This window comes from Mustela lutreola, chromosome 15 (genome assembly GCF_030435805.1).
Source record: "Mustela lutreola isolate mMusLut2 chromosome 15, mMusLut2.pri, whole genome shotgun sequence".
Classification (NCBI taxonomy): domain Eukaryota; kingdom Metazoa; phylum Chordata; class Mammalia; order Carnivora; family Mustelidae; genus Mustela; species Mustela lutreola.
Genome location: NC_081304.1, coordinates 23,549,033 through 23,577,032, shown reverse-complemented (window position 1 = coordinate 23,577,032; position 28,000 = coordinate 23,549,033). Strand labels below are relative to the sequence as shown.

General features: G+C 50.4%; 1 protein-coding gene and 1 long non-coding RNA gene across 9 annotated transcripts in view; one reads left to right on the top strand and one right to left on the bottom strand.

Annotated features, from left to right (window-relative positions):
• Window positions 1–23,682, top strand: part of LOC131817083 (uncharacterized) — a 30,389-nt gene extending 6,707 nt beyond the window's left edge. For 3 of the 7 annotated variants that reach the window (XR_009348316.1, XR_009348317.1, XR_009348312.1), the window contains 7 exons: window positions 6,586–7,072; window positions 8,359–8,480; window positions 11,797–11,924; window positions 12,253–13,624; window positions 13,743–15,250; window positions 15,661–15,698; window positions 23,501–23,682. This is a non-coding gene — a long non-coding RNA (uncharacterized LOC131817083). Of the gene's footprint in view, window positions 1–6,585; window positions 7,073–8,358; window positions 8,481–11,796; window positions 11,925–12,252; window positions 13,625–13,742; window positions 15,251–15,343; window positions 15,636–15,660; window positions 15,699–23,500 lie in introns of those variants that run through there. The other 4 variants (XR_009348315.1, XR_009348318.1, XR_009348313.1 and 1 more) reach the window with 4 other exon arrangements.
• On the bottom strand, window positions 11–27,514 carry SP2 (Sp2 transcription factor). Of its 2 annotated transcripts, none has more exons than XM_059150483.1 (7): window positions 27,321–27,514; window positions 11,303–11,379; window positions 9,594–10,568; window positions 4,288–4,600; window positions 2,873–3,047; window positions 2,455–2,648; window positions 11–1,247 (listed from the first exon to the last, which is right to left on the bottom strand). In XM_059150483.1, the coding sequence occupies exons 2-7, from the start codon at window positions 11,363–11,365 to the stop codon at window positions 1,147–1,149; spliced, it is 1,821 nt and encodes a 606-aa protein (XP_059006466.1). In that variant the 5' UTR covers window positions 11,366–11,379; window positions 27,321–27,514; the 3' UTR covers window positions 11–1,146. The 2 variants fall into 2 exon arrangements, with proteins under 2 accessions (XP_059006466.1, XP_059006465.1); XM_059150482.1 differs by lacking the exon at window positions 27,321–27,514 and adding an exon at window positions 24,309–24,398.
• Window positions 27,515–28,000: the final 486 nt, after the last annotated feature.

Below are 28,000 nucleotides of genomic sequence, written 5' to 3'. Positions count from 1 at the left end.
CACTGCCAGGTTGCAGATTTTGCCTCAGGCAACTAAATTTATTAGCAAGAAAAAATTTTCGTCAGCCCAGTGCTGACCAACAGAGTACATCGTTAATAAAGGATAACAAATCTGTCACTTAATTCATAAAACATACCTCAAGCAGTTACAACTAAAAATAAAGTTGGATTTTTGTTTAATTTAAAAGCCTCAAAAATAACAAGCAATATGTTTTTAAACATGTAGTAGACACAATTGTCCATTATACAATATACACTGTACACAAGGAGGGCTGGGGCTGGCAGGGGTGGGGTGAGGGGAGAGGGAAGAGGATCAGGAGGTGAAGGTGTTTTTATCTGAATCCAGATTCGAGTTGAAATGCTGTGTCATTTAGAAAAGAGAATTGCTAGAGTGAGAAAAAAATCCGTATGCTCTTCATTGCCCCCCAAACCCTAAACTGAAGCAGGCGTGGGGGAGGTGAGTAACGAGGACGGGAGGAAGGGAGCAATTAAATAAAACTTTAAAGCACACACAATACACAGTGTTCATCATCTGAAGTAGAGTATAAGGCAACGTTCTCCATAGAAAAAGAGGGCATCGGTGGGTAGCTTGACTTTTTAAATAGAAAGTTGGAATGTGCTGGAGGAGAGCTGTGGCAGGGCTGGGCATGTGGAGTGGAGGCAGCCCCGTGAGCCTCTCCGGGGGAGGGGGAGTGCCAGTGGTGCCCTGGGTGCAGGGTCCCAGGGCATCCGAGGTGGTTGGCGGGGCTGGGGAGGGCTGTGGGTGGAGAGAGAGAGAGAGACATGGCACAATGCGACTCCGGCAGTGTTGGGGGGAGAGGACTGGGGGGCTCACTTTGCTCCTCGACGGAGTGAAATTCATGTTTTTCCTTTGGAAATAAGGGTTCCCACTCGTCCTGGTTTAGAACGTCTCATTGGGCATGGCCAACGTCCACGGTCTGGGCAGGCCGGGAGCTCGAGGTGAGAGGGGAGGGCCAGGGCGGAGCCAAGGGGCTTGAGAGGGAGGCGAGAGTGGGGCAGCAGAGCCCCTTCCTGGGGGGACAGTTGCAGAACAGAAGGGAGGGGCCCAGGGCAGCCCGGGGACCTCCTTTCCACCAGGGGCCCAGGCAGGACGCAGATAAGGGACTGAATCCCGGCTAGATTGGCCTTACAAGTTCTTCGTGACCAGGTGGGTCTTGTAATGCTTGGTGAGATGGTCACTTCTCATGAAGCGCTTCTGACACTGGGCACACTCGAAACGTTTGTCCCCTGGGAAGACAAGATGCACGTCACTCAGAGCCCACATGCAGACGCGGTCCTAGCAGACAAGGGAGTGTGTGTGTGGTGTGAGGGGCACCCTGAAAAGCTGGCCTGGACACCCTATTCCACCCACCTCCTGCTTACGCAGCTGCTCCCTAGGGTCTACTCCCGCAAACCATTTGGCAGTTCTCATTTCTCTGTGCCCCTGAGTGACGTCACTTCCGCATCTCCTTTGACGTCACTTTCCGCATCACCCCTCCTCCCCTGCCTGAAGCTGCTGGTCCCTGCACCTAGGGAAGGCTGTCATCTGCTTCCTTCTGATCTCCATCCCTGTGACTAACCCCAGCTCCCTGTCTTCCCCTCCTAGGAAAGCCCCATTCCTCGCTGACCTGCCAGCTGCTGTTCTGAGTGTTGACTCTTTGGCCCCTACAGGGCAGGGTGTATGTGTGTGCAGATCGCATCCCCCCCATCGGCCAGGAGCTGTAGTTTTGGGTCGTGTGTCCCATCCCCATCCCCAGGACGGCAGTCCCAGGACAAGGGTCTGGGACTCTCGCTCTAGTGGTGGTTCTCAAAGTGTGTACTGGGGGCCGCCGGAGATACCGGCAGTGGTGTTTGGTGGGAGATGGACGAACATTTTTCTGTTTTATGGTCCTGTATTTATTTGCCAGTGCATTAAAATATATGACTATGGTATCAAGCCCGCGGGATCAAACACATGGCACTGGACACAGATGAGTAAAAATAGTGAAACAATATGTGGGAAATCATTTGGTAAATAACAGAGGAGAGGCAGTGTGGAAAGTGACCAGGAGTGTGGACCTACGAACCAGAAGGCCTGGGTTGAGCCCAGCTCCATCAGTTACTGGCTGGGTAATGCGGCCACCTCTCTAGGCCTCAGTAGAATGGGTTCAATCAAAGAGCCCTCCCCACAGTCATTCTGAGGGTTAAATGAGTTCATGGGTTATAAGCACCGTACAATGCTGGCCCTCTACATCAGGGCTTGTTAAGTAACTATGCGGCGAAGTCGGGGACGCTGGGGCAGGTAAATGGCCTCTGCTTGGGAAACACTGCCATGGAGGGCTGGTTTGAAAGAATTTCCTGGGTCATCCTGGCCCCCCCGAGAAGAGTCTGCAGGTCGTGCTCAGTGGGGCAGCCTGTCGGCAAGGCCAGGAGCCGGGGTGCTGCTGAGGGCAGCGAGGGGGTGCGGCTGGCTCACCTGTGTGCGTGCGGGCGTGCCGCTGCAGCTCGTCACTCCTGGTGAACCTCTTCCCACAGAAGAACCAGTTGCAGACAAAGGGCCGCTCGCCGGTGTGCAGGCGCACGTGGGCCCGCAGCAAGGATGTCTTCCGGAAAGTCTTGCCACAGTCGGGGATATGGCACACGTGCTTCTTCTTGCCCTGCTCTCCAGACCTGGGAATTGGGTTGAGGGGAGGAGCGGAGGGAGTGGGAAGCCGAGAAAGGGAGGAGGTAGAAGATGGAGCCAGGACAGGACGGAGAACAGATGCAGAGGTCAGGTTCAAGGGCATGGGAAGGGTAAGGAGGATAGCCCCTTTCCATCTGTGTCCCAGAGGAGGGCTAGGGGAACAGGGCACATGCCACACTGGTGGTCTGGACTACCCCCGCCCCCACGTTACCTCTTGTCCCCATCCTTGCAGTTGGGACACGTGCAGGCCATGCGGCGCCGCTTCTCCCCAGGCTGGGCCTCCCCGGCCAGGGCCTGCTCCATCTGCAGCTGGATCTGCGTGGGGCTCAGCCCGCTGATGGTCAGGTTGTTCCCGGAGACGTTCTGCACCGTCAGCTGCTGCTGCCCTGTGGGGTGGGGAGGGGGGTGTGGAGTTGAAGGTACAGAAGCCAGACACCCGTCTGCCCACGATAAAGGGCATCGTGGGGGCAACTCCTATTTCTGTGAGGCTCTACTGTGCCACATACAGTTTTCAAGGCTTCAGATATATTAACTTGCTTAACTTTCACAACTCTGTAAATCAGACACCATTATCCCTTGTTTACAGCTGAGGAACCTGAGGCTCAATAACTTCTCAAGGTCAGAGCTAATCATTGGTAGGACTTGGATCTGAACCCAGGCGGTTGATGTCAGTCGGTGTCCCAAGTCACTACCCTGCCCGGGTGACTTCAGTGCGGAAAGCTCCTGTCTTGGCTTGGCTTGGAGTGTTTCTTCGGAAACTCCTCCAAGCTCAGGCCCTCTTCAGACACCAACTCTGCTCCCAGGAAGGTCTCCAGGGACTTCTGGTACTAAGAGTGAGAAACCAGGACAAAATCAAGTCCTCTCCGACTTGCATAAGGCCATTCTCAAGCAGGGGGAGTGTGACTGACCTAACACTGGTGTCTTTCGGAGTGGAGGCATCCCATGCCCCTAACCCAGACGCACAACGTGTAAGTGCACACACTTACACAATGTGTAGGTAAATGTATTTGTAAGGATGGAGAGAGGAGATGCAGAGAGCTCCCACTACCTTGAAAAGTGCTCTTTGCTCAGTTAAAGAACACCCAGTTAAAGCGCAAGGAACCATTTTTGCTCTGTAGCTACAATGTTCCCTTGCTTATGTGCAAGGCACTTTTGCACTGTAAATAATATCAAGTGTTACCACTGAACCGAAGTGCAGGACAAGCCATTCCCACTGCCAAACACTCCATCCTCTCCTTCTCACCTTAACTCAAGGCTGTCTCCTTCTAGAAGCCTTCTTTCAAGTTCCTTTACCTGGAACCTCCCCTGAACCTCTCTCTCGGGTCTGTACAAAACCAATCTGCATGGGCAGGTTAGCTGGAGAGCTTTCCTGAGTACATCTTACTTCCCCATTATACTCAAGACCTTCAGCTGTCAGGTGGGGCCAACGTGTGTCTTAAACAATCTCCCTGGGGTCCTTACAGTTGTAAGGACCAAGCAGACATACTCTTAAACTAGAAGGGGCCAGGCAAATGATGGGCAGTGTCCTCGCTATGGTGACTGGGAACCCCAGACTGGCCCAAAGTTCTCATGGGCGGGGCACACGAGCCAGCTGCCCACACCCTGGCTCAGGGGCCACCCCCTCACCGCCAGTGTTGGTGATGGTGACAGGCACGCCCTGGACCTGGACCCCGTTGATGTTGATGGTCTGCATGGCCTGGGCCGCTGCTGCCAGCTGTGCTGCATTCAGGCTGATAATGCTCCCAGCAGGGGCAATCTTTGGCAGGGGGCGCTCTTTCCGGAGAATTGCAGCAGAATGCTTTTTGCTGGTCCCGCTCAGATGGGGAGCACGGGATGCCGGGCTGCTACAGGTGGTGGCAGAGGTGGCTGCAGCTGTTGTCGGGGTGCTGTCCTGGACAAGGACTGTCTGCACCTCACCGGAAGGCGTACGGATGTAGACCTGGAAGGGCGGGAGCAAAAGAGTCAGCGCCCCAGGACAGACTGGGCCTCCCACTCCTCCGGTACCTTTGAATGCAGTGTCACCCCACCCCAGCATCACCCAAGAGAGAAGTGGGGGAGCCTCTCGGTCCACCCAAGTCTCTTCTGACTGCCCAGACCTACATTCATGCTGCTGATGGCATCCCTGTACTGAGGTAGCAAATGCTGACTGTTGACTGGAAACCAAACATTGAATTTACTTAGCATGGAAAGATACAATGCCAGCCCTCAGAATTAGAGAATTAGAAGGCAGTGAAATGGTAATGTCACAAAAGATGCACCGTGAATGACCACCAAATGAAAACAGCTCTTAGGAGGCACGATCAATGAGAAACAATTGTCCTCCACCTCAGATTGGCAAAGATGGAGAAAGAAAATATAATGCTCACTGCTGGTGAGACAGCAGGGAAACAGGCACTCACTCTTCCATCAGGAGCAGGAGTATGAGGTGGTCTGGGCTCGCTGGAGGGAAATTTGGGAATGTGTCTCAAAAGGCGTCAAGATATGCATGTTAGAGCCTGAATGGGACAAAGAGGGCTTTTGTGCGGCATTGATGACAGCGGCCGGGCATGAGTGGGTCGAGGACGTGTCCATGTGGGAGAGCTGAGATCCAGAAAGGAATATATTGAGGCCAAAGGAAGCAAGGTTTCTTACCGTCAGAGAAGAAGTATACAAATATGGAAAGGGAGAAGCTAGAATGAAGTGTGTGGCACTAGACAGGTATTAGAGTTATTGTGGAAACTCGTGGGTTTCAATATTAAGAGAGAGATATAAATGTGTGTATATGTAGGTGTACGTGTATGTGTCCACACCTATATCCACCCACCCAGGCCTGTGTGTACATATATGTGCATGTGTATTTGTATTAGTTCTTGGCTGTGTCTGCTGAGAAGGGCTGGAAGCAGCAACACCCAAGGGGCAATGAGCTCGCCCAGCACTTGGGTCTTTGCTTCTAAATATCATGCTCCACTAAGAGGAACCAAGGCTCCTTGGAGAAAAGAGCTCATGCCAGGTCTGGGGGCAGAGAGAGTACAAGAAAAGCCTGGAACCCCTATGGTACAGCAAGTAAGAAGGTCCTCAAGAAAACAGGGGTAACAACGGGAAAAGGACACAAGAGCCAGCTTGAGGGGGCGCCCACTAGTGGGTCAAATGGGGATAACCTGAACATCAAAATCATAATACTATCGGATTACAACACACAGAACAAAATGGAAACCTAACACTCCCTGTTCACCTAAATAAACAAATGGAGAAGAGAAAGACTTAAACGACTTTCATCCCACTCTCCAAGAAGAACGGTAGATCCCAGGGCTGGGGCTAATAGATACAAGGAGCGAAGCACTGACGCCTGCCACAACAGGGATGAACCTTGAAAACACTATTACTAAGTGAAAGAAGTCAGTTGCAGAAGATCACCTACTGTCAGGTTCCGTTTAAATGAAATGTCCAGAATAGGCATATGCACAGAGACAAAAAAATGGATCCGTGGGTGCCAGGGGAGCTGGTGGGGGAAGGGGAAATGAGGAGGGACTACTAAAGGTACAGGGTCTCTTCTAGAGTGATGAAAATGTTCTCAAATTAGGCAGCAGGGATGGGTGTACAACTCTGTGAAGATACTAAAACCCACTGAGTTGTACACTTTAAAAGGGTAAATTTCATAGCATGTGAGTATCTCAAAGCTGATTTAACGAACAATGACAAAAAAAGGTGGGAGTAGGCCGGGGGATACAGAGGCCAACCTTGAAGCCCTCCAAATGGCTGAAGCCAGAACAATGTGAGCAACAAAATAAATAACATGGTCCTGGATTATAACCCAAGGTATAAAATAAATACACAGGAGCCCCTGCTGCTATAAATAAATGACTAAAAAAGTAAAGTAAGCAAGGAAGAAAAAAACCTTCTCATGATAGAAGAATTCCAAGTAATATTACGCACTTTTTCTTTCAGGATGGAGAGTTCAATCCCCACCTCTGAAGATGGGACTTAGCAACACCCTTCCGAAGAACAGAGAAAGGGAAAAGTACAACTTTCAACGAAGATCAACCTGGCAAACACGGCCTTAACCAGCGCTGAAGGTTAACATCAGGGACAGGGTGTCACCAGGACATCGTGGATAGCACATGCCCCTCATGTAACGTGGGAGGGCCATTTCACCTCTGTAGCATACTTTCTGAAAGCCCATAACCCCGGAGTGGGGGAGAGTCTGTAGGATACTTGACCAATACACTGCATGACTGTCAAAATCATGGAAAACAAGGACCAAAAGCTATGACCTGAGGTAACTGGGGAGACATGCCCACTGAGTGCAATGTGATATGTGGACCAGGTCCTGGAACAGAAAGAGGACATAAATGGAAAAGCTGGTGACATCTAAATCAAGCGTGGAGTAGGTTAACAGTCATGTGCCAATGTCAGCGTCTTCATTTTGACAAAGGTACCTGGTCACGCACGATTATTAACAATGGGGAAACCAAGAGAGAGGGGAAACACACGGTCTGCACTACCTTTGCCCCCTTTCTGTAAATACAAATTTCTTCTAAAACGAAATATTAACTTTAAGAAAATCTCTATCATAAGAGAAGATACTAAAACAAGTGGGAAAAAGTCTGATGAGGAATGGGATATTCACATCATGTCAAAGTACCTCCCTACAAAAAACTAGTTCATTACAAAGAAAAAAAGGTGCAGAAATCTGGTGAACATCACTTTGTCACCAGTACTGAGACAAACCGAAATCACGTACCCCTTTGGGTACAGTGAGAACGCAGTATCCTGTCTGCGATATTTCCGAAAAACAAAACAAGACAAACCAAAAAAACCACAACCCACATGTCATGAGGAAACCTCATATAACCTAAACTGAGGAACATATTCCAAATAACTGGCCTGTGGCCTTCAAAAGTGTCAAGGTTGTGCCCATCAAGTGAAGACTGGGAAACGAAAGACACTGGCATGTTTCATTGCCAGTTTCCTAGATCTGATGGTTGTACTGTTGTCACGGAGAACGTCCTTGCATGTAATGATGACACATGTTCTATAAAACATTTGCAAGTCACAGGGATTATGGTGGTAACTTACACTCAGATGATCCAGGAGCAAAGTTATTTGTTTAAAAAAAAAAAAAAAAAAAACCCTGCTGTGATTTCGATTAGGGTTATTTTAAATTCTTGGGTCGTCTGGGACTGTGTTTCTCAGTTAAAAGCAAAGAAACAAAAGTCCTGTTATCCCTTAATGAGCAGATCAATCTCATCGTGCCTTTTTTGCATATCACTGCTATTTTCTATGTATCTGAAGTTTTTGTCACTAGAACATTTTTTGTTCATAGTATAGAGCAGGGGTCAGCAGACTTTTTCTATAAAGGGCAGGCAGTAAATACTTTAAACTCTGCGGGTCACGATGAGGTCTCTGCCTTGTAGTGCGAATGCAGTGCACACGGGCATTTCCACGTCTGCATTCCAGTTTTGCTTTATTTACAAAGCAGAAGCGTGGGCCAGGTCTGACCTCAGGCTATGGACTGCCCATCTCTGATACAGAATATAATGCCTTTCCAAAACGTGCATAGGCTTTGCCCCACTCTGAGGAATTTAGTTAGCTGTAAGATTATTAACTGTAGTATCACTTGTGTGATATACAGCACTTCAGGATACTGGAAAGCTGTGGCATCTTTACGAAATAAGGTCATAGGTAAAACTTTCTGTGTATGTATGATTATTTCCTTAGGAAGACCTGGGTTTAAGCCCTGCCTCCATCAATCTCAAGATGCGGGACCTCAGGGAAGGGAGGAGAGGTACCACCAAGGATATGCATGGAAGCCGCCATCACCTGAGTTCTTCATCTGTAAGGTAGGCCTGGAAATGGAACCTCATAGGAACTCTAGTAAGCAAATTAAACAATTTAAAGAAAATCACTTGGCAATACATAATATGCCAGGAGGGAGGAGGCATTCCAGGGCAGGCCTTAGATTTTCCTCCTCTGTGACTTCCTTGTCCACAGCTAATCTCATTTCCACCCAGAAGAGGACACAAGTCCACTGTCACTCACTGTGATGCTTCGGTTCTCTCTCCAAACAACTGGATTATAAATTCCTCAATGGCAGGAGCTATGTCCTTATATTTTAAAAGATCCTTAACAACAATCACCACCACCACTACCACCACCTTGTCCTCAACTTTAACTGTAGCGAGAAACAGTAAGTCAATGTAAAAAGTGGAAAAGAGCGTGGGGGTTAAAGTCAGAAATTTGAGATGAATCCTGGCTTTTGTCATCCATGCCCCATAAGCTCTTGGATACTTCCTGAGTTCCAGGTTCTTCATCTGCAACACGGGCATCACCTCTGGCATTTACTAGGCATACACAAAGAATAAAACCGCCTCACAGAGCCAAATAGGTTCTAGAGTAATCCAGCACCTTCATCTAAGCCCCCAATAAGAATATTCTTACTGAATTATTAACATCCCAGATGAATCTAGCGTTAAGTCTTCCTGCCATCAAGCTGGGCTGTGTCTTCCTATTTTTTTCCTTGCCATTAACAATGACCACAATTTGTCTCCTTTGTTTTCTTGCTTTAAATCAAATTTACAGTTCTGCCTGAGATTTGTTTCATTCTTGCTACCGTTCTGAGTCTGTAGTTCTATCGTAAAAAGCAGATTTTATTATTAAAATGTATATATCTGCCCCCACCCACCCTCCAAAAAAGACTTCCCCCCAAAAAGAAAAAGCGGACTGCAATACAGGTGTATGGGGATGTCTCATCCAATTTCTAAGGATGAGCTGTCTAGAACCATCTGAACCGAAGAGACCCCGTATGTCGGCAGAAATGCCCCCTCACCGCCCACCCCAGACATCACAGACTCCCAGCACTCAGGTCAACCCGGATGCATCCGCAACCTGTTCCGAGCAAGCCCAGGGGGAACAGAGTGTGAGCGGGAGGCAGGCGCAGAGGGTGCGTGTGGTACCTGAGTAGGCGTGGGCTCAGCCGCCTGGATCTGAAAGTTCTGGGAGGGCTTCTGGGGGACGGTGGGGAGGGTGGCAGATGCCGCCTGCACCACCCGCAGGGCCTGCTGGGGGATCTGCACCACCTGCTGCTGCTCCGCCTTGGGGGGCACCACCTGCACCTGCTGGACCACGGCTGGCTGGCCGCCCCCCGGGCTCTGAACAATGAGCAGGTTGTTTCCCGCCTGGATGATGTTGTCCGCAGTGGTCTCGATCAGCACCGTCTCCACCTGCTCGGCCACGGCCACGGGGGGCTGGGAGGCAGGGAGACTCTTCTTCCTGGCTTTCTTGTTAGTCTTAGACAATGGGGTGGGGGGGCTCTCCGTGAGGAGCTGAGTGGTGGCCCCGGAGTCGCTGGTGTTCACAAGGCTGTTGACGGGGAGGGTGAGCGTCACGTTGCCACCGCCACCTGTCAGCTTCACCACGTTGGCCCCACTCTGCACAGGGGCGGTGGTTGTACTCGACTTCTGGACGGGGGCTGGCTTGATGGGGACGGGCTTGTGACTGGATGGTGAGGGGGTGATGATGGCTTGGCTGGTGCCGGGGATGATCTGGATCTGGTTGCTGAGACCGGGCTGGACCTGGATGGTCTGGGAGTTGCTCGCCTGTATCTGCGGGACCGCCTGGTACTGGATATTGGCACTCGATCGGGTCCCTTTGTTGATCACAGTGGGGTTCTGGATAGCGAACACCAGCTGCCCCCCAGGGTAGGACGCACTCAGTTGTGACCCCTGAATCTGGAGGATGTTTCCTTTGGAGGACAAGATTCCAAAGCTATTCTTGCCAGGACTGAGAGGGAGAGGGGCAGGTTTGATGGGGACGAGTTTCCGTGGCGTGGGCTGGGGGGGAGCAGGAGGCGTCACTGCAGCTTCCACAGCCGGAGGGCCGATTTTGCTACATGTTGCAGCCAGCAGGGCTAGAGGAGATGGCTGGGAATCCTGCGGGAGAACAAGCAGAGGAGAGATGAGCCATGAACCTGCTGCCCAGCCACCCCTTCTGCCCTTCGCGGTCCTCTCCTCTCGGCAGGCTCTTCGCCGCCTCTTTGGCAGGCACAGTGCCGCCATCATTCCCTTCCCTGCTGGCTCCTCTTTCTCTGAGGGAGAGAGGGTAGGCAATGTCTTTCTCAGGAAGAACTCTCCAGAAGGCTCCGTGACAGGGTGAATAAACACCCTTACCTCTCACCAGCCTTGTGTTTCAGGGGGTCATGGAATTATCCTCAGCTCTCAGGCAGAGGTCCGTTGGCCCATCACAGGGGTTAAGGGGCCCCGATTCCTCAGCTGAGGAAGGACTGAACGGGGATGGAGGGAAAGAGGATGGGACAGGTCACGGGAAGAATAAACACTTTGGTAAAGTGGGGAGGGCTGCTCTTTCGAGGCGACCAGGACAGAGCCTCTGGAGTGTAGGGACACAGCCTCTATTTCCCTTTTATGGTCAGTGGGTCTGGTGGAAGGGACCTTGAGTTTAATCCTGCTTTGCCCCTTGACTCAGCTGTGCCACTTCTGGTAAGTGGCCCTGGCTTCTCAGTTCAGAAACAGGAGACAACCAAGCCTTCCCGGCTCAGGGTGTCTATAGCAAGCCAGGACAGAGTTTCCAGCTGTGGTCTGCTGTCACCTTCAGTGAGTGCCTCGAGGCTGATGCCACCCCCAGCCCTCAGCACCCGCTGCCCACTCACCTGGGTGGTGGAGGCGGCGGGCTGCAGGTAGTCACTGGGACTGACAGCGGCAGTGGCAGCCATGCTGGTCTGTGGATCTGTTGGAAGAAAAAACGGACTAATGCACACGATGCACCCACGGAACCCAGGCCCATTGGCCTCATATCCCCTCTGTGCCTCTCTCTGCTGCTGCTTCTCTGAGAGGTTAACCTTTCCTCACACCTCCCTACTCAGGGTGAGCAACCCTACATCTAGTTCAGTGGATGACCTCTGCCCTCCAATGACCTGTCCGACCCAGGCTGTGCAGGCAGCTGGTCCCGTCCCCAGCCATCACAAAGCCTGGGAGAGCGCAAACATACCAGACTTTGCCAAGACCAGCTTCAGTGACCTAATGGAGCTGTCTCTGCGGGGTACTGCTGACTCTCTCTAGCTAGGCCGGAATCCTTATATGGTGGGCAGCAACTCCGCTTAATCCTCTAGTTCTAACCCCAGTTTCCTGCTCACTCCTGCTCTAGCCAGAAGCCAAGCCAGCCTGCGAAAGAAGCGTCTCTCAGCCAGCATCCCTGACAAGGACACGCCTGCTCCATGGGGAAGTCTTAGGTACTATACGCTTGGCCTTCACCACAAAAGCCCTGCCGCCCAGGTAACGATCTTCAGCACATGGGTAACCACTTTAAGTGAATTTACGTAGGATAACAGGTACGGCCCCAAAAGGCTTCACCAAGACTAGAACTGCATATAATGAGAAGAATGAAAATAGAATAAATTCTATTTTTGTTAAATGTGTACATATTTCTAGATGTGAACATGGCAGGAAAAGACTTTGAAAATGCTGAACTGCTAAAACCCATTATTCTGGGGGCGGGTAGAATTCTGCTTGATTCAAACAATTTTTTATCCTGGTTTTTCTGGATTTTCTCATTTTCCCACCATCAATATACTCTATTCTGCCTTTTTTTTTTTAAATAAAGAAAAATAAACAATGTTGAGGAAGTAATGAAGGGAATCTCTACTCTGAACTTAAATCTGATTTAAGAGAAACAGAAGTAAAATGGAATTCCTGAGAATTTGGGGGAAGAATCAATGCCATCTTGTAGCTCATCAATCATCAGGCAGTGAGACTTGCATCCGAAACCTTTGGAAGGTAGCTTTCGGGAAGTACAGAAAACAAGGTTATTATTTCAGAGAAATAAACTGTGTGAGAAGCCAACGGGCAGCTCTAGACAAAATCGTATAGGGAAGATCCTGAAATATGACAGACACTGATCCTTGGCAAATCCGAGAACTCATGAGCAAACAGCACACTACAATTCCTGAAGGAAACAGTGACGGTAAGGAATAAGTACAGGGCTGCCAAAGCGGAGTCAAGCTGTGTCTTGGGGTTTTGCGTAGGGGTTTCACATGAATGTCAAGGGGAAGGTACAGACTGTGGTCTTTATTTCAACAAAGCATCTAAGTGAAATCTTCATAATATTCTTAAAAGAACATGAAGGGAAAAAACTGCAGGCAGGATGGTCTCATTTGGGGGCTAAGCCCAACGTGCCTCCCCCTAAAAGGGCTGAGCTCTGTGCATCTTGAGGGATCTACTGCTGCCAGGGTAGCCAGGGCGTCTCAGACTGCGGGGGGGCATCCCAGGGCGAGGGTCTGCAGCTTCTCCTTGGAGCCGCGTGCTTTTTCTGCCAGAATGTTTTCTTCTTGTGTTATCACCATGATGGGCATCTTTTAAAAACAAACATCCGCTGGGTGACTGCTCTTTACCAAGCTTTGCGTGTTTTGGGGCCGGGGTGTGTGTGTTTGTGTGTGTGTGTGTGTGTGTTTACAACTGTACTGGTGCCAAGTGGCACCACTGACTGCGTGGGCTAATTAAGACAACTTAATTCTGCATGTTTAACTCATGCTATATTTGTGCAAAGTGAGGGAAGATGGCTCTCAAGAAGCGTGGCAGGAGTGTGCCGCTTGGCACAGGACACTGCAGGGTAGGCGTGCGAGAAACTCAAGCAGCCTGAGTGTCAAGTCGGCAGCGCTGATGCTGACAACAGTGATCTGGATTCATTCAATTGTCATCTGCCCAGAATGGGGCTGTTGCTGGGACTTTTCCTGGTTTCTCTGGTTGTGCTTTAATTTTATAGGAGCTGGGTCAATGAGCTGATAAACAGATTTGCATGCATAATTAAGTAAAGTTGCAGCATTATAATGGAAACGATCTAAGTTGACTCATAAATAGTTTTTCTTTAGAGCCATGGCGTTCCAACCATTTAGACCACGAACCACAGTTACAAAAACAGTTTACGTGAGGACCCAGTGTGCGCACACCCACACACTTCCCTGTCCTGGGCTCACACGGTGAGTCTCCTGAAATACAATCTGCCCTTACTATGTGTGATGGGCTTGGGTATTTTTCTACTCTACTTTGTTTTTTTAAATGCTGGTAGTGACTCACTCAATTGGTTCTGTGCCCTAGAGAATGGAAAATGTGGCTTTAGAGTAGCCGATCCACTACCCAAGCTTGGAAAACCAGGCGAAGACCAAGCAAAGTTCAACTCGCAGATGTCACAGAACAGAGAAGGATGATAATAAGAACACTGGCTGTCGGTATGAGGGTTCAGAGAGATCTTTAAAAACTAGTAGGTGCAGTGCTTTGGAGCACAAAGCTGTAGACCTAAATGAGAGTTGGGGCCATGCCGTCATCTGTGGAGTGGCTGGGGCCCCCCTCTCAGGCTGTGCCATCTACAGGACAGAGGGAACAGCACCCTCCTGGGATCCTGGCAGGCGTCAATAATTACTACAGAGGCAGCGAGCACACAGTGGTAATCACTAAATAGTGGTTTAAACTTTGAAGTTGAGTACATCCTGCACTTGGGGTAAAAAAAAAAAACAAACCTCGCATACATATAGGACGAAACAACAGAGCTTAATAGTGGTTCTGTGAAAAAGCCCCAGTGGGTTTGACTCAAAGCTAAACGCGAGACAAGAGAATCTAGATGTGGCTGCCAAAACTCTACTGCAATTTTGGGATTGCATTCCCAGAAAGTTCAATCATGGAGGAATAAAAAAAATCGTCCTAGTGTGTTCTGCACATTTGGGTCACATCTGGAGTGTCAGGTTTCGTTCTGAGGGATATTTTGAAAGGGGCATTTTCAATTGGAGCTTGTTCAGAGGACAGCAGCAATGGTCTGCCAGGACTAGTGAGACCCACCAGGGCATTCATCCCATCCCTGGTTCAAAGACTTCGTGAAGGGTGGAGACGTCAAGAAGGCAGACTCTGAGGTGCCTGGCTGGCCCAGCAGATAGTGGGTGTGACTTCTGATCTCGGGGTTGTGAGTCTGAGCCCCATGTTGGATGCAGAGTCTGCTTTAAAAAGGCAGACTGCAGACTAACAGAAGGGAGAACTTTGAAAAAATGTCATCAGTTGCCTTTTGAGGTCATGTTCCGTTTAGACAGAGGCAGGATGTGTGTCTCTGCTGGAGATGGGAGGTCTAGATAGGGTGGGAAGCAGAGTTAGATGATCTTTAAGATTATTTTTTAATTCTCAGACCATGTTGCTGTTAAAAGCACAAGCTGAGTTAGTTGCGGCTAAGTCTGGGAAGGGAAGCCAGGGGCTCTCCCAGGAGGCGCCCCTGGACTCAGGTTCCCTTAGCTAAAATGGGGGACTGACCCTCCCGCAGATACCTTCCGCTAAGGAAACGGGCACAGAGCAGGGTGCAATGAAATGAGAACAGGCCTCGTGGTTCTTACTCAACTCCCTTTCCCATCTTCCTCTCTCCCCCTATAGGCGTCCTTACCCTGGATTCAAAACAGTTTGGAGATGGGGCTGGGATCAGAGCAATTCTTCAGTTAGGAAGTTACAGCATAATTTACTGAAGCAAGCGGCCAGAACTGCTGGGGCTGACATTGTACCTTTTCTGTTTGGTTTCATTTTCCTCCCCAGCCGGCTCCTGAAATAACCCTCTAGCTCTCAAACCAATGTTTGTAAGTATCTCTCCGAGTGTCCCTCTGAGCTTTGTGGCCCCTGGGCTGTGGCTTGGGCAACCAAAGCAGAAACGGATCTCCCTGTCATTGCAGAATTATATCCGGGGATTAACCATGAAAGGGAAAAAAGCAGCATTTCCAGTTGGGTGTTTGAAAATGAAAAGTGGTTCAGAAGGAGCGTAGATACGTAACTGCAAGACTGTGATCAAAGGCACTTTGAACCTCATTAATTTGGAACTTTGTATTTAAACGTGTAATTTGGACATAAATTGTGCTTAAATTTGTCTTTGTACTATTCACAGTGAGGCTAACTAGTGTATGAAAACTGCAAAGGGACCCCTGGGCATCATCACGCAATTGTTTTATGCCACTTCTACCATTTTAACTGTTACCATATTTGCTTTTACCAGTATACATCCGGTCCCTGAAACCTACATTTAGCAACATTGTAAGTGGGATTTACTGAGTATTCTTGAAAGAAAAACTGCACTCCTTTCAGAGCTCAGTCATTTGGACTTTTCATTAATTCAGAGTGGCTAAAACTTTCCCAATAATCCCTTGGCTGGTGAAGATTTACCGTGATTTATTACACAAGCAAGAATAGCTCTCTTTGGCTCCAAGGAAACTTCCAGGGGCATCAAGCAAGGCTTCTAGACTGGGGGTTTGGGGGTGGGGTCTAGGGTCTGATGGCACCACCCACCTTTCCTTCCCCCATACTGGAAGCCACTTTAGTTCCAATACCAGCAGAAAAGGCATCCTCTCCGCCGCCCCAAGCCTGTGGCTTTTTGTGGACAGATCATCCATCTTCACCACCATCCCCTCCAGCTACAGCCTGTTCTTCCCCTCCCTCCCTGGCCAACTTGGTGGAGAAGCTGCCAGCATTTTACCGCTGCCCTCCTTCCTCACTTGCTCATTTCCCAGAGCAGCGGCTCCTGCCAACCTGGCTCCTGCCCAGATCACCAAGACCCAACAGACCCTCTTTACCAGTTCTTGACCCTTTGACTATTTCCTCCTCAAAATTCCCACAGGCTTCTCCTCTTCCCCTTGTGGGCTCGTCTTCCTTCTGCCATCCTTCAATACTGCTGTTCCTCAACACCCCTCCTTCCCACCCAATACCCGTTCCACGAGTGACCATGCCCACTCCCAAGGCTTCAGGTACTATCCAGACTGACGACTCCCGGGTCTGTGTGTGGCCCCAGTCTCCCGAGTGGCAATCAGGGACATCCAGCCCTCTGAGGGCTTCCCGCTTAGATGCCACAGGACTGCCCCCACTGGGCCGCCACCTTGGCCCATTCTCTCCCGTGCTTTCTCATCCCCAGCCTCCACAGGCTCTTCCAGATCCTTGCAGTTGGCATTTCTGTGGCTGTCCTTTCCTTTCTCTAACACCTACCCGCCCTTCGGGTCTCAGGCTGGTTTGTTCCCAGCGAAATTTTTTGAATTTTTGGAGCCCACTCGAGGCACTTTGTCATTTACTCAGACTCCTGAGGGGAGGTTAAGCCCTCTGATAACCCCCACCCTTTAAATAATCACGGGTTTAAAGTCTATCCATGTTCACAGGAGGGTGCTCAGGGTGGGCCCGGCCAGTTTCCCGGCACTGCTGCATGGGTGCCCAGCACGCGACCCAGTGGCCGTTCAGCGCCGGCAGGTTGGATGAGCCTTTGGTTCAACCAGCCTCTCTCTGGTATTTCTAATCACAAGGAAACCTGAACGTCATCCTCACCGCCAGTGACTCATCAAGTCCTCATGACTCTACCTCCTAAATATAAACCTCTTTCCAATCCACTCACAGCTCTCCATCCCCTTCGCCATGACCCTGGCACTAGCCACCTTCTGCTCGGCCTGGAATACAGCCCACTCACAACCCTTCAATATGGGTTCCCAGGCTCGGGCCTTGCCCACTGTAATCCAGCTTCCACTAGCAGTGTCAGAAGGAATCTTTAAAATGCAAATCCCATCCAGCCACTCCCCTGATTATACCCTTCAATAGCTTCCAGAAGATCTTATGATAAGCTTCTAAAGCCAAAACAATCTTGCCCTTCCCCCCTCTACCTCTCCTTTATCTTGTGCTCTTCCAACTCTCCCCACAGGCACGTCAGTGTTTTCTATCTCTGGAACTGTAACATGCCCTCTCTCACTGGGAGCCCAAGTCTGCGCTCTCTCATTTACCTGGCCGTTTGCGGTCCTTAGAGCTTGGTTTATAACTCAGGTAAAACCCTTCCTGACCTCCTCCCTCCCAGCCCCCAAGTCTGGGTCAGGTGCCCCTGTTCTATGCCAGTGTTTAGGCCTCACAGCCCCCTTCACAGCCCCAGTCACAGAGCAGGGAGTGGTATCTGTCCTACAGATCTTCCCCTGGGCCGGCTGGGAGCACCAGTAACAGGAAGAGGCCTCAGGCAGGATGCTGAAGCCCTGGCCATCAGACTGGGGGCCATTCCAGTGGCCTTTCACTTGGGAGCACTACTCCTGAGAGGCAGGGAATGAGAGAAGGGGTCCTAAGGAATACCACAATAGGCTTTAGGAAGTTCTCTTCCCTCTGGAGAGAACTCCAGTCAAACGCCATACCCAGACCTCAGGGGTACTGCCCCCCCCCTTTTTTTCCTTTGCCTCATGGGTTCCTACCATGGCTTTCTTGGCCATGCGCTATGGTATTTCCCCTGGAGGAATTTCATTCTGCACAAACAGCCCTTCTGCTGGCTATTTTGGTCAGCTCAGCTGGGCCGGAAGCCAACAGAAGAGTTTCTGAGCCCAGTCTCTCCCAGTTGCCTGGCCTGGAAGAATTCAGAGCCGGTAAGGGAAAAGCAAGCCGAGGCTGGTTTAAGAGAACAAAGTTGGAGCTCCAAAGGCGTTTCTAAATGAGCTAAGAGAACTGGCCTTCTGGAGGGAGCAGCGCTGGTAGTTAAAGACTCGAAAGTGCTGAGAAGCAAGTCTCCAGCATAATAACCACACAGAAGAGCTCAGTAAGGGTAAAAGGAACTTCACTGACTTCCAATTCTAGAGGACAGCTGTGAGTGGCCGCTTGCTAATGCCTCAGGCCAGAGAAGGAAGGTGGAAAAGATCCTGTCACCACCCAGACACCTCAGGAGCTGTAGTGTCTTCCCTGTGCTCAACTTTGACCCCAGCCTCAGTCCAGGACCCTTATGGGGGCCCACAATTTCGTTAAGAAGCTAAAATTCCCTACATCAGCTAAGTTCCATTATTTCTCTCCTTTGCAAGCAAAACCCCTTGCCAGTTACCCATAATTGCTGTCCCGAATTCTTCTCCTGCCACTCCTGGAACTGCTCCAGGTTTCGCCACATAAACGGCTCATGCGACCAGTGGCCTCACGCTGCGAAGTCTAACAGTTAATTCTTGGGCCTCATTCTATGTGTTGAACGGACTGCGGACCCTTCTTTTTGAAACACTTTCTTCACTTGGCTTCTAGGACACACTTGCCAGGTTGGCCTCTCTAGCCATTTCTTCAAAGATTCCTTTGCTGGGTCCTCCTCTCCTCAAATCTAATTGGTTGCATGGCCCCAGGGTGCCATCTCAGCATTTACTTTTCTTCTGTCTACACCTGTTTCCTAGGTGATTTCATCTAGCTTCACAGCTTTAAAAAAAACCAACAATACACAGGTTCTATACAGTGATGACTTCCAAATTTGTACCTGCAGACTTGTAAATCCAACTGCCTACTGTCATCTCCACGTGGATATGTTAACAAGCATCTCAAATCTAACTAGCCCCTGATACCGTCCTAATTCTGTGTCTCCTTCAAACCTCCCCACGCGGCGGCTGGAATTCCGTCCTTCCAGCGGTTTGGTGCTAAAAACCCTGAAAGTCATCCCTGCCCCTTCTTTTTTTCCCCACACACTACAACTGACAGCAGACCCTTTTGGTTCTACCTTCAAAATATATTCAGAATCTGACTGCTCTCGCCACCACCTCTTGTTATCACCCAGATTCAGGTCTTTGCATCATGTCTCCCCTGGTTAAGGGCAGAACCCTCCCAGCTAGGCTTCTGACCTTGTTCCCATCAGCCTATTCTCAACATGCAATCAGAATGAGACCCATCCACACGTCATGGTATTCTTCTGCTCAGAGCTCCCCCAACAGCATCCCCTCTTCCATTCAAAGTAAGAACCGAAGTCCCCACCATGACACATAACGGCCCTACGTGACCTGTCTCTTGTCACCCCTCTGACCTATCCCGTCACTTCCCTTCACTGCTTCAGCCACGCTTTCCTCCCTGTGGTTTCCCAGCATGCCAGGTCTGGCCCCTTCTCAGGGCCTTTGCACTTGCTATTCTCCTTCACCCTCTGCCGCCTACCCCGGACTGAGCATGGCTGACTCTCCCTTCCTTCGGCTTTTACTCACGTGTCACCTCCTCACTGAAACTTCCCCTGACCACCCTATGTAAATCGCTCCCTTTCACATTCTTCTGTCCTTTGTTCTTAGCACCTCCCATCATCTCCTACCGAGCAGTTACTTACTTCGTGGCTCACTGAGAAGTTGGCTTCCCAAAGCCAGGGATTTCCCTTTGCTTTACCCACTGATGTGTCCCTCCACCCGGCACACAGTCGGTGCTTAGTATATTCTCTTGGAATGGATTCATGAATGAAACCTGGAGGCTGCAGAGTGGGACAGCCTCAGTGGAGTTTTAAGAACCACAGGAGAAAACCCACTGATGAGTGTGTCCTGGCACAAGGCTGGGATCCACCTGGCAGCTCGGCGCAGCTGACGCAGGCCCAGATGAAACTCTCCAGCTGCCAGTCACCTCACAAGGGGACAAGTGCCTGTGTGCAGACAAGCATCGGCCAGTCCTGCTCCTGGACAAATATCTCCAAGCCCACACCTCCTCACCACATACCAGGCACCACATTTCAATGATTCTTGCGATTAAAATACACGGCCGGGGCGGGGGGTGGGGGGGTGTTCTTTTCCGAATGAGTTCAGATAATGAGAGCACCTGCTCTATGAAATCCTCTCCTCCAAACGTGACTGTCATTTGCTGGTTTACATCCTGCCTGGGTCATACCCAGTGGTCCTAGAAGGGGCTCTGGAGAAGTGAGTGTGGGGACCCAGGGCAGTGAGGTCAGTGGTGGAAAGTTCACTCTGACAGAGCAGCCCCAGGAAATGGTACAAAGAATACTGACCTCACAACTGTCTTGGGGAAGGGGAAAAAAAAGAAAGCAAGATACAGTTTTTTCCTGCTAGAAGTGCATTCTGTACAAACACGTTTTCTCTGCTTTAGCACATTTATTTGAGTCACTCCTGAATTCATCCCAGGCGCGGACTGGTTCTGAGTTGAGTGCTGACTTCATTTCCCTGGGGAAGAGAGGGCCGCCTTACCATTTACTGTTCTGAAGGCTCAGAAAGGTTTCAGTCTGTGTTCAGGCCAATCTGAGAAGACTTCGGTTAGACACGGACCAGGGGCAAAAATATTCCCCTTCCAATCCCATGGCCCTGCCTGCTGTCTCTGAGAAGCTGCTTTGTGATTCCACCGAGCCTCAGAGGAGAGGTAACAAATACCCCGAAGAGGAAGTTCTAGGAAAAGGACATTTGGCAGGGTGCAGGCCAGTGCCTGCTGCTAGCTCCTGGGCCGCATCCACCCTAGGGCTGAGATGAAAGAGGCCACCTAACAGCCTAAAGCGTGGCATAACAACAAACCGGTATCTCAGAGCCCTCAGAATCAAAACACCAGTCATCCAAGCTACACCAAGGCACTGCGATGCAGTGAGGCTCCTGATCAGGTAGAGTACGCGATTCTGAGGCTGAAATAAACTGCAGCGAAGGGAATGAGGTGTCCAGAGGAAGCATTCAACCCGGGGGGGGGGGGGTGTGCTGCGCGCAGGCTCTTCCCATGACACAAACAGCCGTGACATCTCAGCACTACTCGGAGCGGTTCATGGGCGCAGACTGAGCGACCTCTAAACTAGGCACTCAGCCTCTTCCCTCTCTCTTGCTCCTGAGCAGAGCTCTCTCCCCAGAGCCCGCCAGCCCCGCCCTGATGAGCAGCACAGTAATCCCCCTGTGTCTGTGGAGGCCTGGGAGCACTCAGAAAGAGCACTCCCTACACACGTGGTCGACGCCATGGCTTCCCACCAGCAGCAAGTGCAGGCTGCCTTGCTCCTGGGTTCTCTTTCCAGCATCCCATGAGGCAACAGAAAAATCAGTTTTCCATTCTGGAATCCTGTCAACTAGAACAAATCTACCAGTACCACCTAGAGGCATCTCTTCTAGGGCGATCTCTAATCCCTTTCCTACTTAGGCTGACAATGCCTCTGAGTTGGTAATGTTGCATGTTTTTACCTTCTTAATTCATAGCAAAAAACAACCAAAAACATCAACAAATGCATTCCATCATGAGGTCCATTTCTCAGTCCAGCTTGTATTAATTTGGTCCAGCATGTAGGTCCACTTTTCCTAGCTTAGAACTTACTAGAAGTTCCCTAATCCAGTTAAGTGACCCAAAGGAACAGATGTATCACCCAATAAACTCCTAAGAAAGTACTGGAGTTTCTCCAAATAGATTTCACTTCAAGCCTTCAGCCCTCAAGGTTTCAGCGGGACCACATATAACGATTTAAACTCAGAAGTGATCATGTCTCTACACTTTCTAATATTCTATATGTGCTTTAAAGCAGTGTTTCTCTGTATCTTTCATTCTGTGGCCACTGCCCATCCCCTCCAAAATAATTACATTTTTCAATCCTTGGAAGCAAGGCTTCCAATACGTGTGTAAACAGAGAATAGAGGGAGCGAAGATTAGTCAATAAAGGAACATGCTACATGTCCATCATAGAAATGGGGTGACAAAGTCTAGAAGATTACTAAACTCAAGCCAACACCAGGCTCTACTGATTGGCAGCAACAAGTTTAGAATGTCTTCCTAAGGGCCCTGGATGGGCAATACTTGCTTAAAGCAGACTCGAATTATCACATGCCTACAGCAAAGGATGGTTCAGGCTAAAGGGAATCTCCAGCTTCTCCAGAGGGCTGCTACTAATCAACAGAAGGAGGAAGTTGAGGCCAAGATATCCAAATGAACCACCCTATCTGCTGTTTATGCCCTGAAGCTCCTTGACCCAGATAATTTGCCAAAATCTTTTCACAGCTTCCTCTCTCCTCTGACAGGCCTCCAGAGGCTGAAACTAATAGAAAAACCAACCAACCAACCAACCAACCAACCTGGCCAGTCCCATGTGCTGTCAACACTGATGCAAACTCTTCCTTCAGGGGCCTACTGGGCAGTCAGCTGAGGATCTGATTATGAACTAACTCTACTTGGGTCTCCTTGGTAAAGACTGTGTCTTTAGCTCAGGGGGGTCATAAATTTATGTCAGACCAGCTTTTTTTTTTTTTTTTTCTTGTTGCTGCTTTCAAATGAAGAGGTTAAGCCTCTATACAACCAAGTGGAAGAACCAGAATTAGAAAACTTACCAATCGCCCCAGCCAATGAGAATCCATTTCCAACAGGTACTAATGCCTGTTAGAAGCCACGGGAACATTGACATCATCAGCCCAACTGCTAGGTTGTCTGACAGATTCGCCCCCTTCATCACACACAAGAATTTAAAACAAGACACTGCAGTTACATTCATTATTACAGACAACACGTATCTTTGTGTTATTAATCAAAAATGACTTTCTACAGTGTGGACTCTACCACTATTCCTCTAACAGCCTCTCTGTGAACTGACCAACACCCTAAACTTTGTAGCCCTAAAAATCTTACCCAAAACACCAACTCAACACCTAGTCCTTCATTATGATACTGAATGCCTTCTGGGTTAGAGCATGCAAGTTTTAGATAGTGCATGCTAGTGTACCTTGAAACACTCATCACTTGTAAATCATCCCTTAAAATCAGTGTAATGGGGGACCATGAGCCAATTCATTGCTTAAAGCAGCTCTCTAGCTCCTCCCTCCTTTTCTCTAGGAATCAACAAGTGAACAAGAAGTAAATTCAAGAAAAACAAACTTTGGGAGAATGTGCACTGAGAAAAGCCAGAGGGAGTCCCTCTAGACCAAGTTAATTGAGAAACAAACATGAGGATATACTGGAATAAAAAACAAGGAATGCACTGAAGACAGGCTTCTCAATTGCCCAGAAAAGACAACAGTTCTTTTTGAACTAATTAGAAAGCCACTGGGAACATAAGCCAAGAAGCAGGATAGGAGGCTGAAAACCATTAAGTCAGCAATGGGGATGGAGGTAGGGTGGAGGAAGAAAGTAAGTATCTGTTTTATTTTATTTCTCTTGTCATCCCTTAGGTTTGCACCTGGCTTTTGGAAATCAGCAGTACCCCCCAACGGAGCATCAGCTAACAGGCTGGGAACTCTTTGTCAACAAGTTCTTAAACGGCCCACAATTAGGCTAAGAGCTTGCATGATTCTTGCTGGTGCTAAAAGACCCAAGTAAAAACATTAAACGGAGGTTTCTGCCCACTCCGCAATCTAAGGCGAGAAGTCATCCGTCCTAGGGGGTGCTCTCGTGTCCTGACACCATTTCTCCATTGGTGCATCGGGAACCAGGTTGGGTTCTATGCCCAGGAGTGCCCATGTGGTTGGCGCCATCTGCATTTCAAGCATTTCCTTGCCTCTCTCTGCACTCGGAAGGGCCCTAATCGCTGGCGGGCACCCGGAGTCAGAGTGCAGAGGGGTCCCCCCAACACACGGCAAGGACTACGAGCGTCCGCCACCTCCTCGGGGCGGACCCAGGCTACGTCCACGGGCCGGGCAAGCACTGAGGCGGGTCGGCAACCGGTCGGAGGGGATGCCAGGCCCGCCCGGTTGCCCGCACCTCTCGCCAGCCCCCGGAAGCGCCACCCTCCCGCCCAGCGGGCTCCGAGGGGGCGGGGAGTCGAACGCCCCCTTCCGGGTGCCTCCGCCCGGCTGGCCAGCCCCGCTCCTCCTCCGGGCGGGAATCCTCCCTCCCCCGCCCCTCCCGGAGCCGGGCCCCGGCGCCAGGCCCGGCCCCAGGGGGGAACCCCCAGCCCCGGCTCCCCGTCCCTGCGGCCTCTGCCCGTCTTCCCGACCCTTGGGGGCCGGGAAGACCCCGCCGGCAGCGGCCAGGACCCACCGCTCATTACGACATCTTCCTCCCTGGCCTCCGCCGCCTCCGCCGCCACCGAGAGCCTGACACCGCCCGCCCAGCACCCGCCAATCCCGGAGCCCGCCACCGCCCGAGCGACGGCAGCCTTCGCCAATAAGAATTCAGTACATTGGGGACCGACAGCACCAATAACCAATCAAAGAGGGGCGTCTAGAGCGACGTTGGTTTAGCCAATCGACCCGTGAAATGTCACTGATGGACGGTAGAAGGCACTAACCGGAAACCTACTGAAAAGTGAACGACATTTTCGCCAGCCAATTGGCGGGAGGCAAAGTCCCGCCCACCAGGTGGTTGATGGACAGCAACAGGAAGCTAGATGAGGAGGGGCTTAGCCGAGGAGTGGTTTTGTATTGGTCGTGGTTGACCTTCCACCCACCTCGAAACCCAAAAGATGAGTGATAGATCTCCCCTAAAGCCAATCAGAAGTCCTTAGGGTGAGGCCCAGAAATGCCCTATAAATAGTACATACGCTATAGCTCAGTTCAGTGTCCCCCCTGGTATGGCAGGGGCCTGCTGCGCTTCGGCCGCTCAAGCCCCGTACCTGGTGAGTGGAAAGCCACCAGTCCTTTATTTAGTCCCTCGCCTTTCAGCGCCTCGGCGGAGGGAACCGAACCCCAGGCGACGTCGTGCGGGCCGGCATCGGAGTCCGGTAATAGCGGGAGTTGGTGCTACGTGACACTTCTGAGACGAGGGATTATTTCGCCGTCCTGGTTATCCTCACCTGATCCTGCAGCGACCCGCCCCCCACAACGGGCTGTCCCCCCAAATCTCCTAAAGCTTTTAGAAGGGAGATTCCCGGGGCTGCCTCTGACCATCCGATTCTGTGCGCCTGGGGCCGGAATCTGCGCTGGGACCAGCGCCTCGGGTGGACTGAATTGGTCCCATTCCACTTAACGCCCTTGAACGAGGTGCTGTGTGAGTACACGCAGCGCTCGGACGGCGCTGCCGGGCATCATCTGGAAGGAATGCACTCAGGCTTCAGACCAGACTGGGTTCGAAATTGACACCTGCCGGAGGGGCAGGGTGCTGAAACTCCCCGCGCCTTCCGTCCTCATCCGTACAGTGAGGCTCATCGCACCTACACCTCAGAGCAGCGGCTTCTCTCTCTCTCAAATCATAAGCCACAGCGAGAAATACATTGAATCCTGATACAGTACACTTACACTCCTGCGAGAATGTATAACAAAGTTTCCGCAAACAATACTAAACCTTCCTACCGGTGGTACGCTGATATTTTCTATCCTGTTATTCTTCCTTCCTCCCTCCCTCCCTTTCTGCCTGCCCGCTTTTTCTTGATCATGACCAGCAGTTTGAAAAACGCTGTCTTAAAGGGTTGGAGTGATAGAATATAGAGCCAATGCCCTGTACATCGGGCTTGGTGAATAAATGCTAATATTCTCTTCCAGTCTACTCCTCCCAGCCTTAGCCTTTGAAAAACAAGGCTCTAGAAGCTATCATTCCTCTACTTAAAATCCTTCATTGGTTCCCCTATGCCTTTGTTTTTAAAAGAGTTTTATTCATTTATTGAGAGAGAGAGAGAGGCAGGGATACTGAGAGAGAGAGCACAAGCAGAGAGGAGAGGGAGAAGCAGACACACTGCTGAGCAGGGAGCCATCCCTGGGGCTCAATCCTGAACCCTAGAATCATGACCTGAGCGGAATGCAGATGCGTAACCCACTGAGCCACCCAGGCGCCCCTCCCTATGCCTTTCTGGATAAAAAGCCCAAACTCCTTTCTGGGAGGCAAACTAAATCTTTCACACTCATTTTTGGATCTTTCCTCCCCCTCCCTATTACTCCCTTTCTACAAATCCTATCCTTTTGCCTCAAGAAAAATTCCACATTTCTTCAACACTTCTTCTCTTTCCCTTCCTACTTTATCTTTCCTTTTCCTGGTAAACTCCTATGCATCCTTCAAGACCCTGCTCAAAGTCTGAGCACCTAACTCCTGCTGAGCCATAGCAGAGGGCTTCACTTGCTAACCCTGCACTTCCGCCTTCACTTCTGACTTCCCTGCTGCACTGTGCGCTGCAGTGGGTTTGAAGCCTGTATAAGAGGACTGGCAGGAAATGTATGTGGAGTTAAAGAATGAATATTTGCATACAATTACATCTACCTAGGACTTGTTTATGTAGACCATACAGTATGTTCCCATGTCATTTTTCAAGTTAAGATTGCTTCACTGTCAGGCCAAGGACTCCACCCCCATTCAGTGACTCAGCTATGTTAGGGTGCAGGGAGTTTGGGGGGGGTGAGGTTGAATATCCTGCTGGGCCACTGCCAAACCTTTTGTGGGACGAAAGCTGGGGCAGCTGTGCTTCTCACCCCAGAGGCCCCATCATGAAGACAGCAGAAGTGGGTGGGGGGAGGGTGCAAAAACAGGAGAACTTGGCAGCCGTTTTGAGTTACTTGAATTGTTCTTCCCTTTTAAAGACCGCCATTGCCTTGTGTTCTTTCTTTCTAGGCTCTCTTCCTCCTTTCTTACCAGAGGCACAGCTGAGGAAGGGGGCACTTTCTAAGACAGAACCCTCCTTTTACTTTTGTCAGGATCGTCAAGAGTCTTTGAGCCTCACTTACAACCCCCTAAAACCACCATACATCTTCTCTTCCCACCGGTCGCTGCTTTGAAGATGGCGCCCGTCCTCATGAGCGGAAGGAGGTCTGGCAGGCGGCCTCCAATGTCCACTTTCTCCCTAGCTGCACTTCCGACTCACTTGAGAGCTAGTCATAAATTCTGAAGTCCAGGACCCATTCCAGATGGAGAAAATCAGAATCTCCAGGGGGTGAAACCCCAGTGACCATATGGAGTAGTTAGTTCCTCAGGTGACTCCAGTAGGCAGCCAATGTCTCCGCAGCCCAAAGCCATCTTTCCACTGTGGGCGCCCAAGTGAAAAATTATGAACAGTCTCACCTCCCCCCTCCTTCACCTCTCTGTCCTCCCCTACCCCAGCGAACTGAATTTCTCCCCTGCGCCCCCTACCTGCCTTGGTCTTCAGGGAGCCAGGGCTCACAGGTGGGTTCCGGCTGTGTCTCACCTGCCATGGGCCTGGGGGCAGGTTCTCTCTCTCTGCCTTGGATGTTTCCTTTCTTGTTTCCAGCTACTCTCAGCCTCTTCTTGTTCTCTTCCTTTCTCATTTTTGCCAGTCCTTAAAGCCCTACGTTTGTCTTGTTCACCCCACCCTGCAGCACACTGCTTGCTGTAGGGTAGGGGTGCAGTAGATGTTTGTTGCGGTCAACTAAATGACTGCATCCTTTTAATACTTTCTTGCAGACTTCCCATCTCTGCCAGACCCAGCTTCCTCCACCTCCATTTCACTTCTCCTTCCCTGTCTCCCTCGTCAGCGCCTTCCCTCTTGTTTCTTCCCTGCTGTTCCTGCTTCCTGAAACCCTCCTTGGCCTTCTCTTTTGCAGGTAGTTGCCCCCATCTCATTCATTAGAGCACCCGTCCCCAAGGATGGGCAAGAGCACCAGAGGAAGGGTGGGAGGCAGAACTGCAGTTTCTGCCCTTAGGAAGCTCTAGATTCCTTCTGGGGCCTTCTGTGAAAGGAATGGTGCAGCAGGTGTTGGATGTCCAGAAGCTAGAAGAACGTCAGTGTCCCGCCCTTGACTGACTGTTGGTCCTTACTCGTTGCTACAACCCAAGCTTTATTGTTTGTTTTT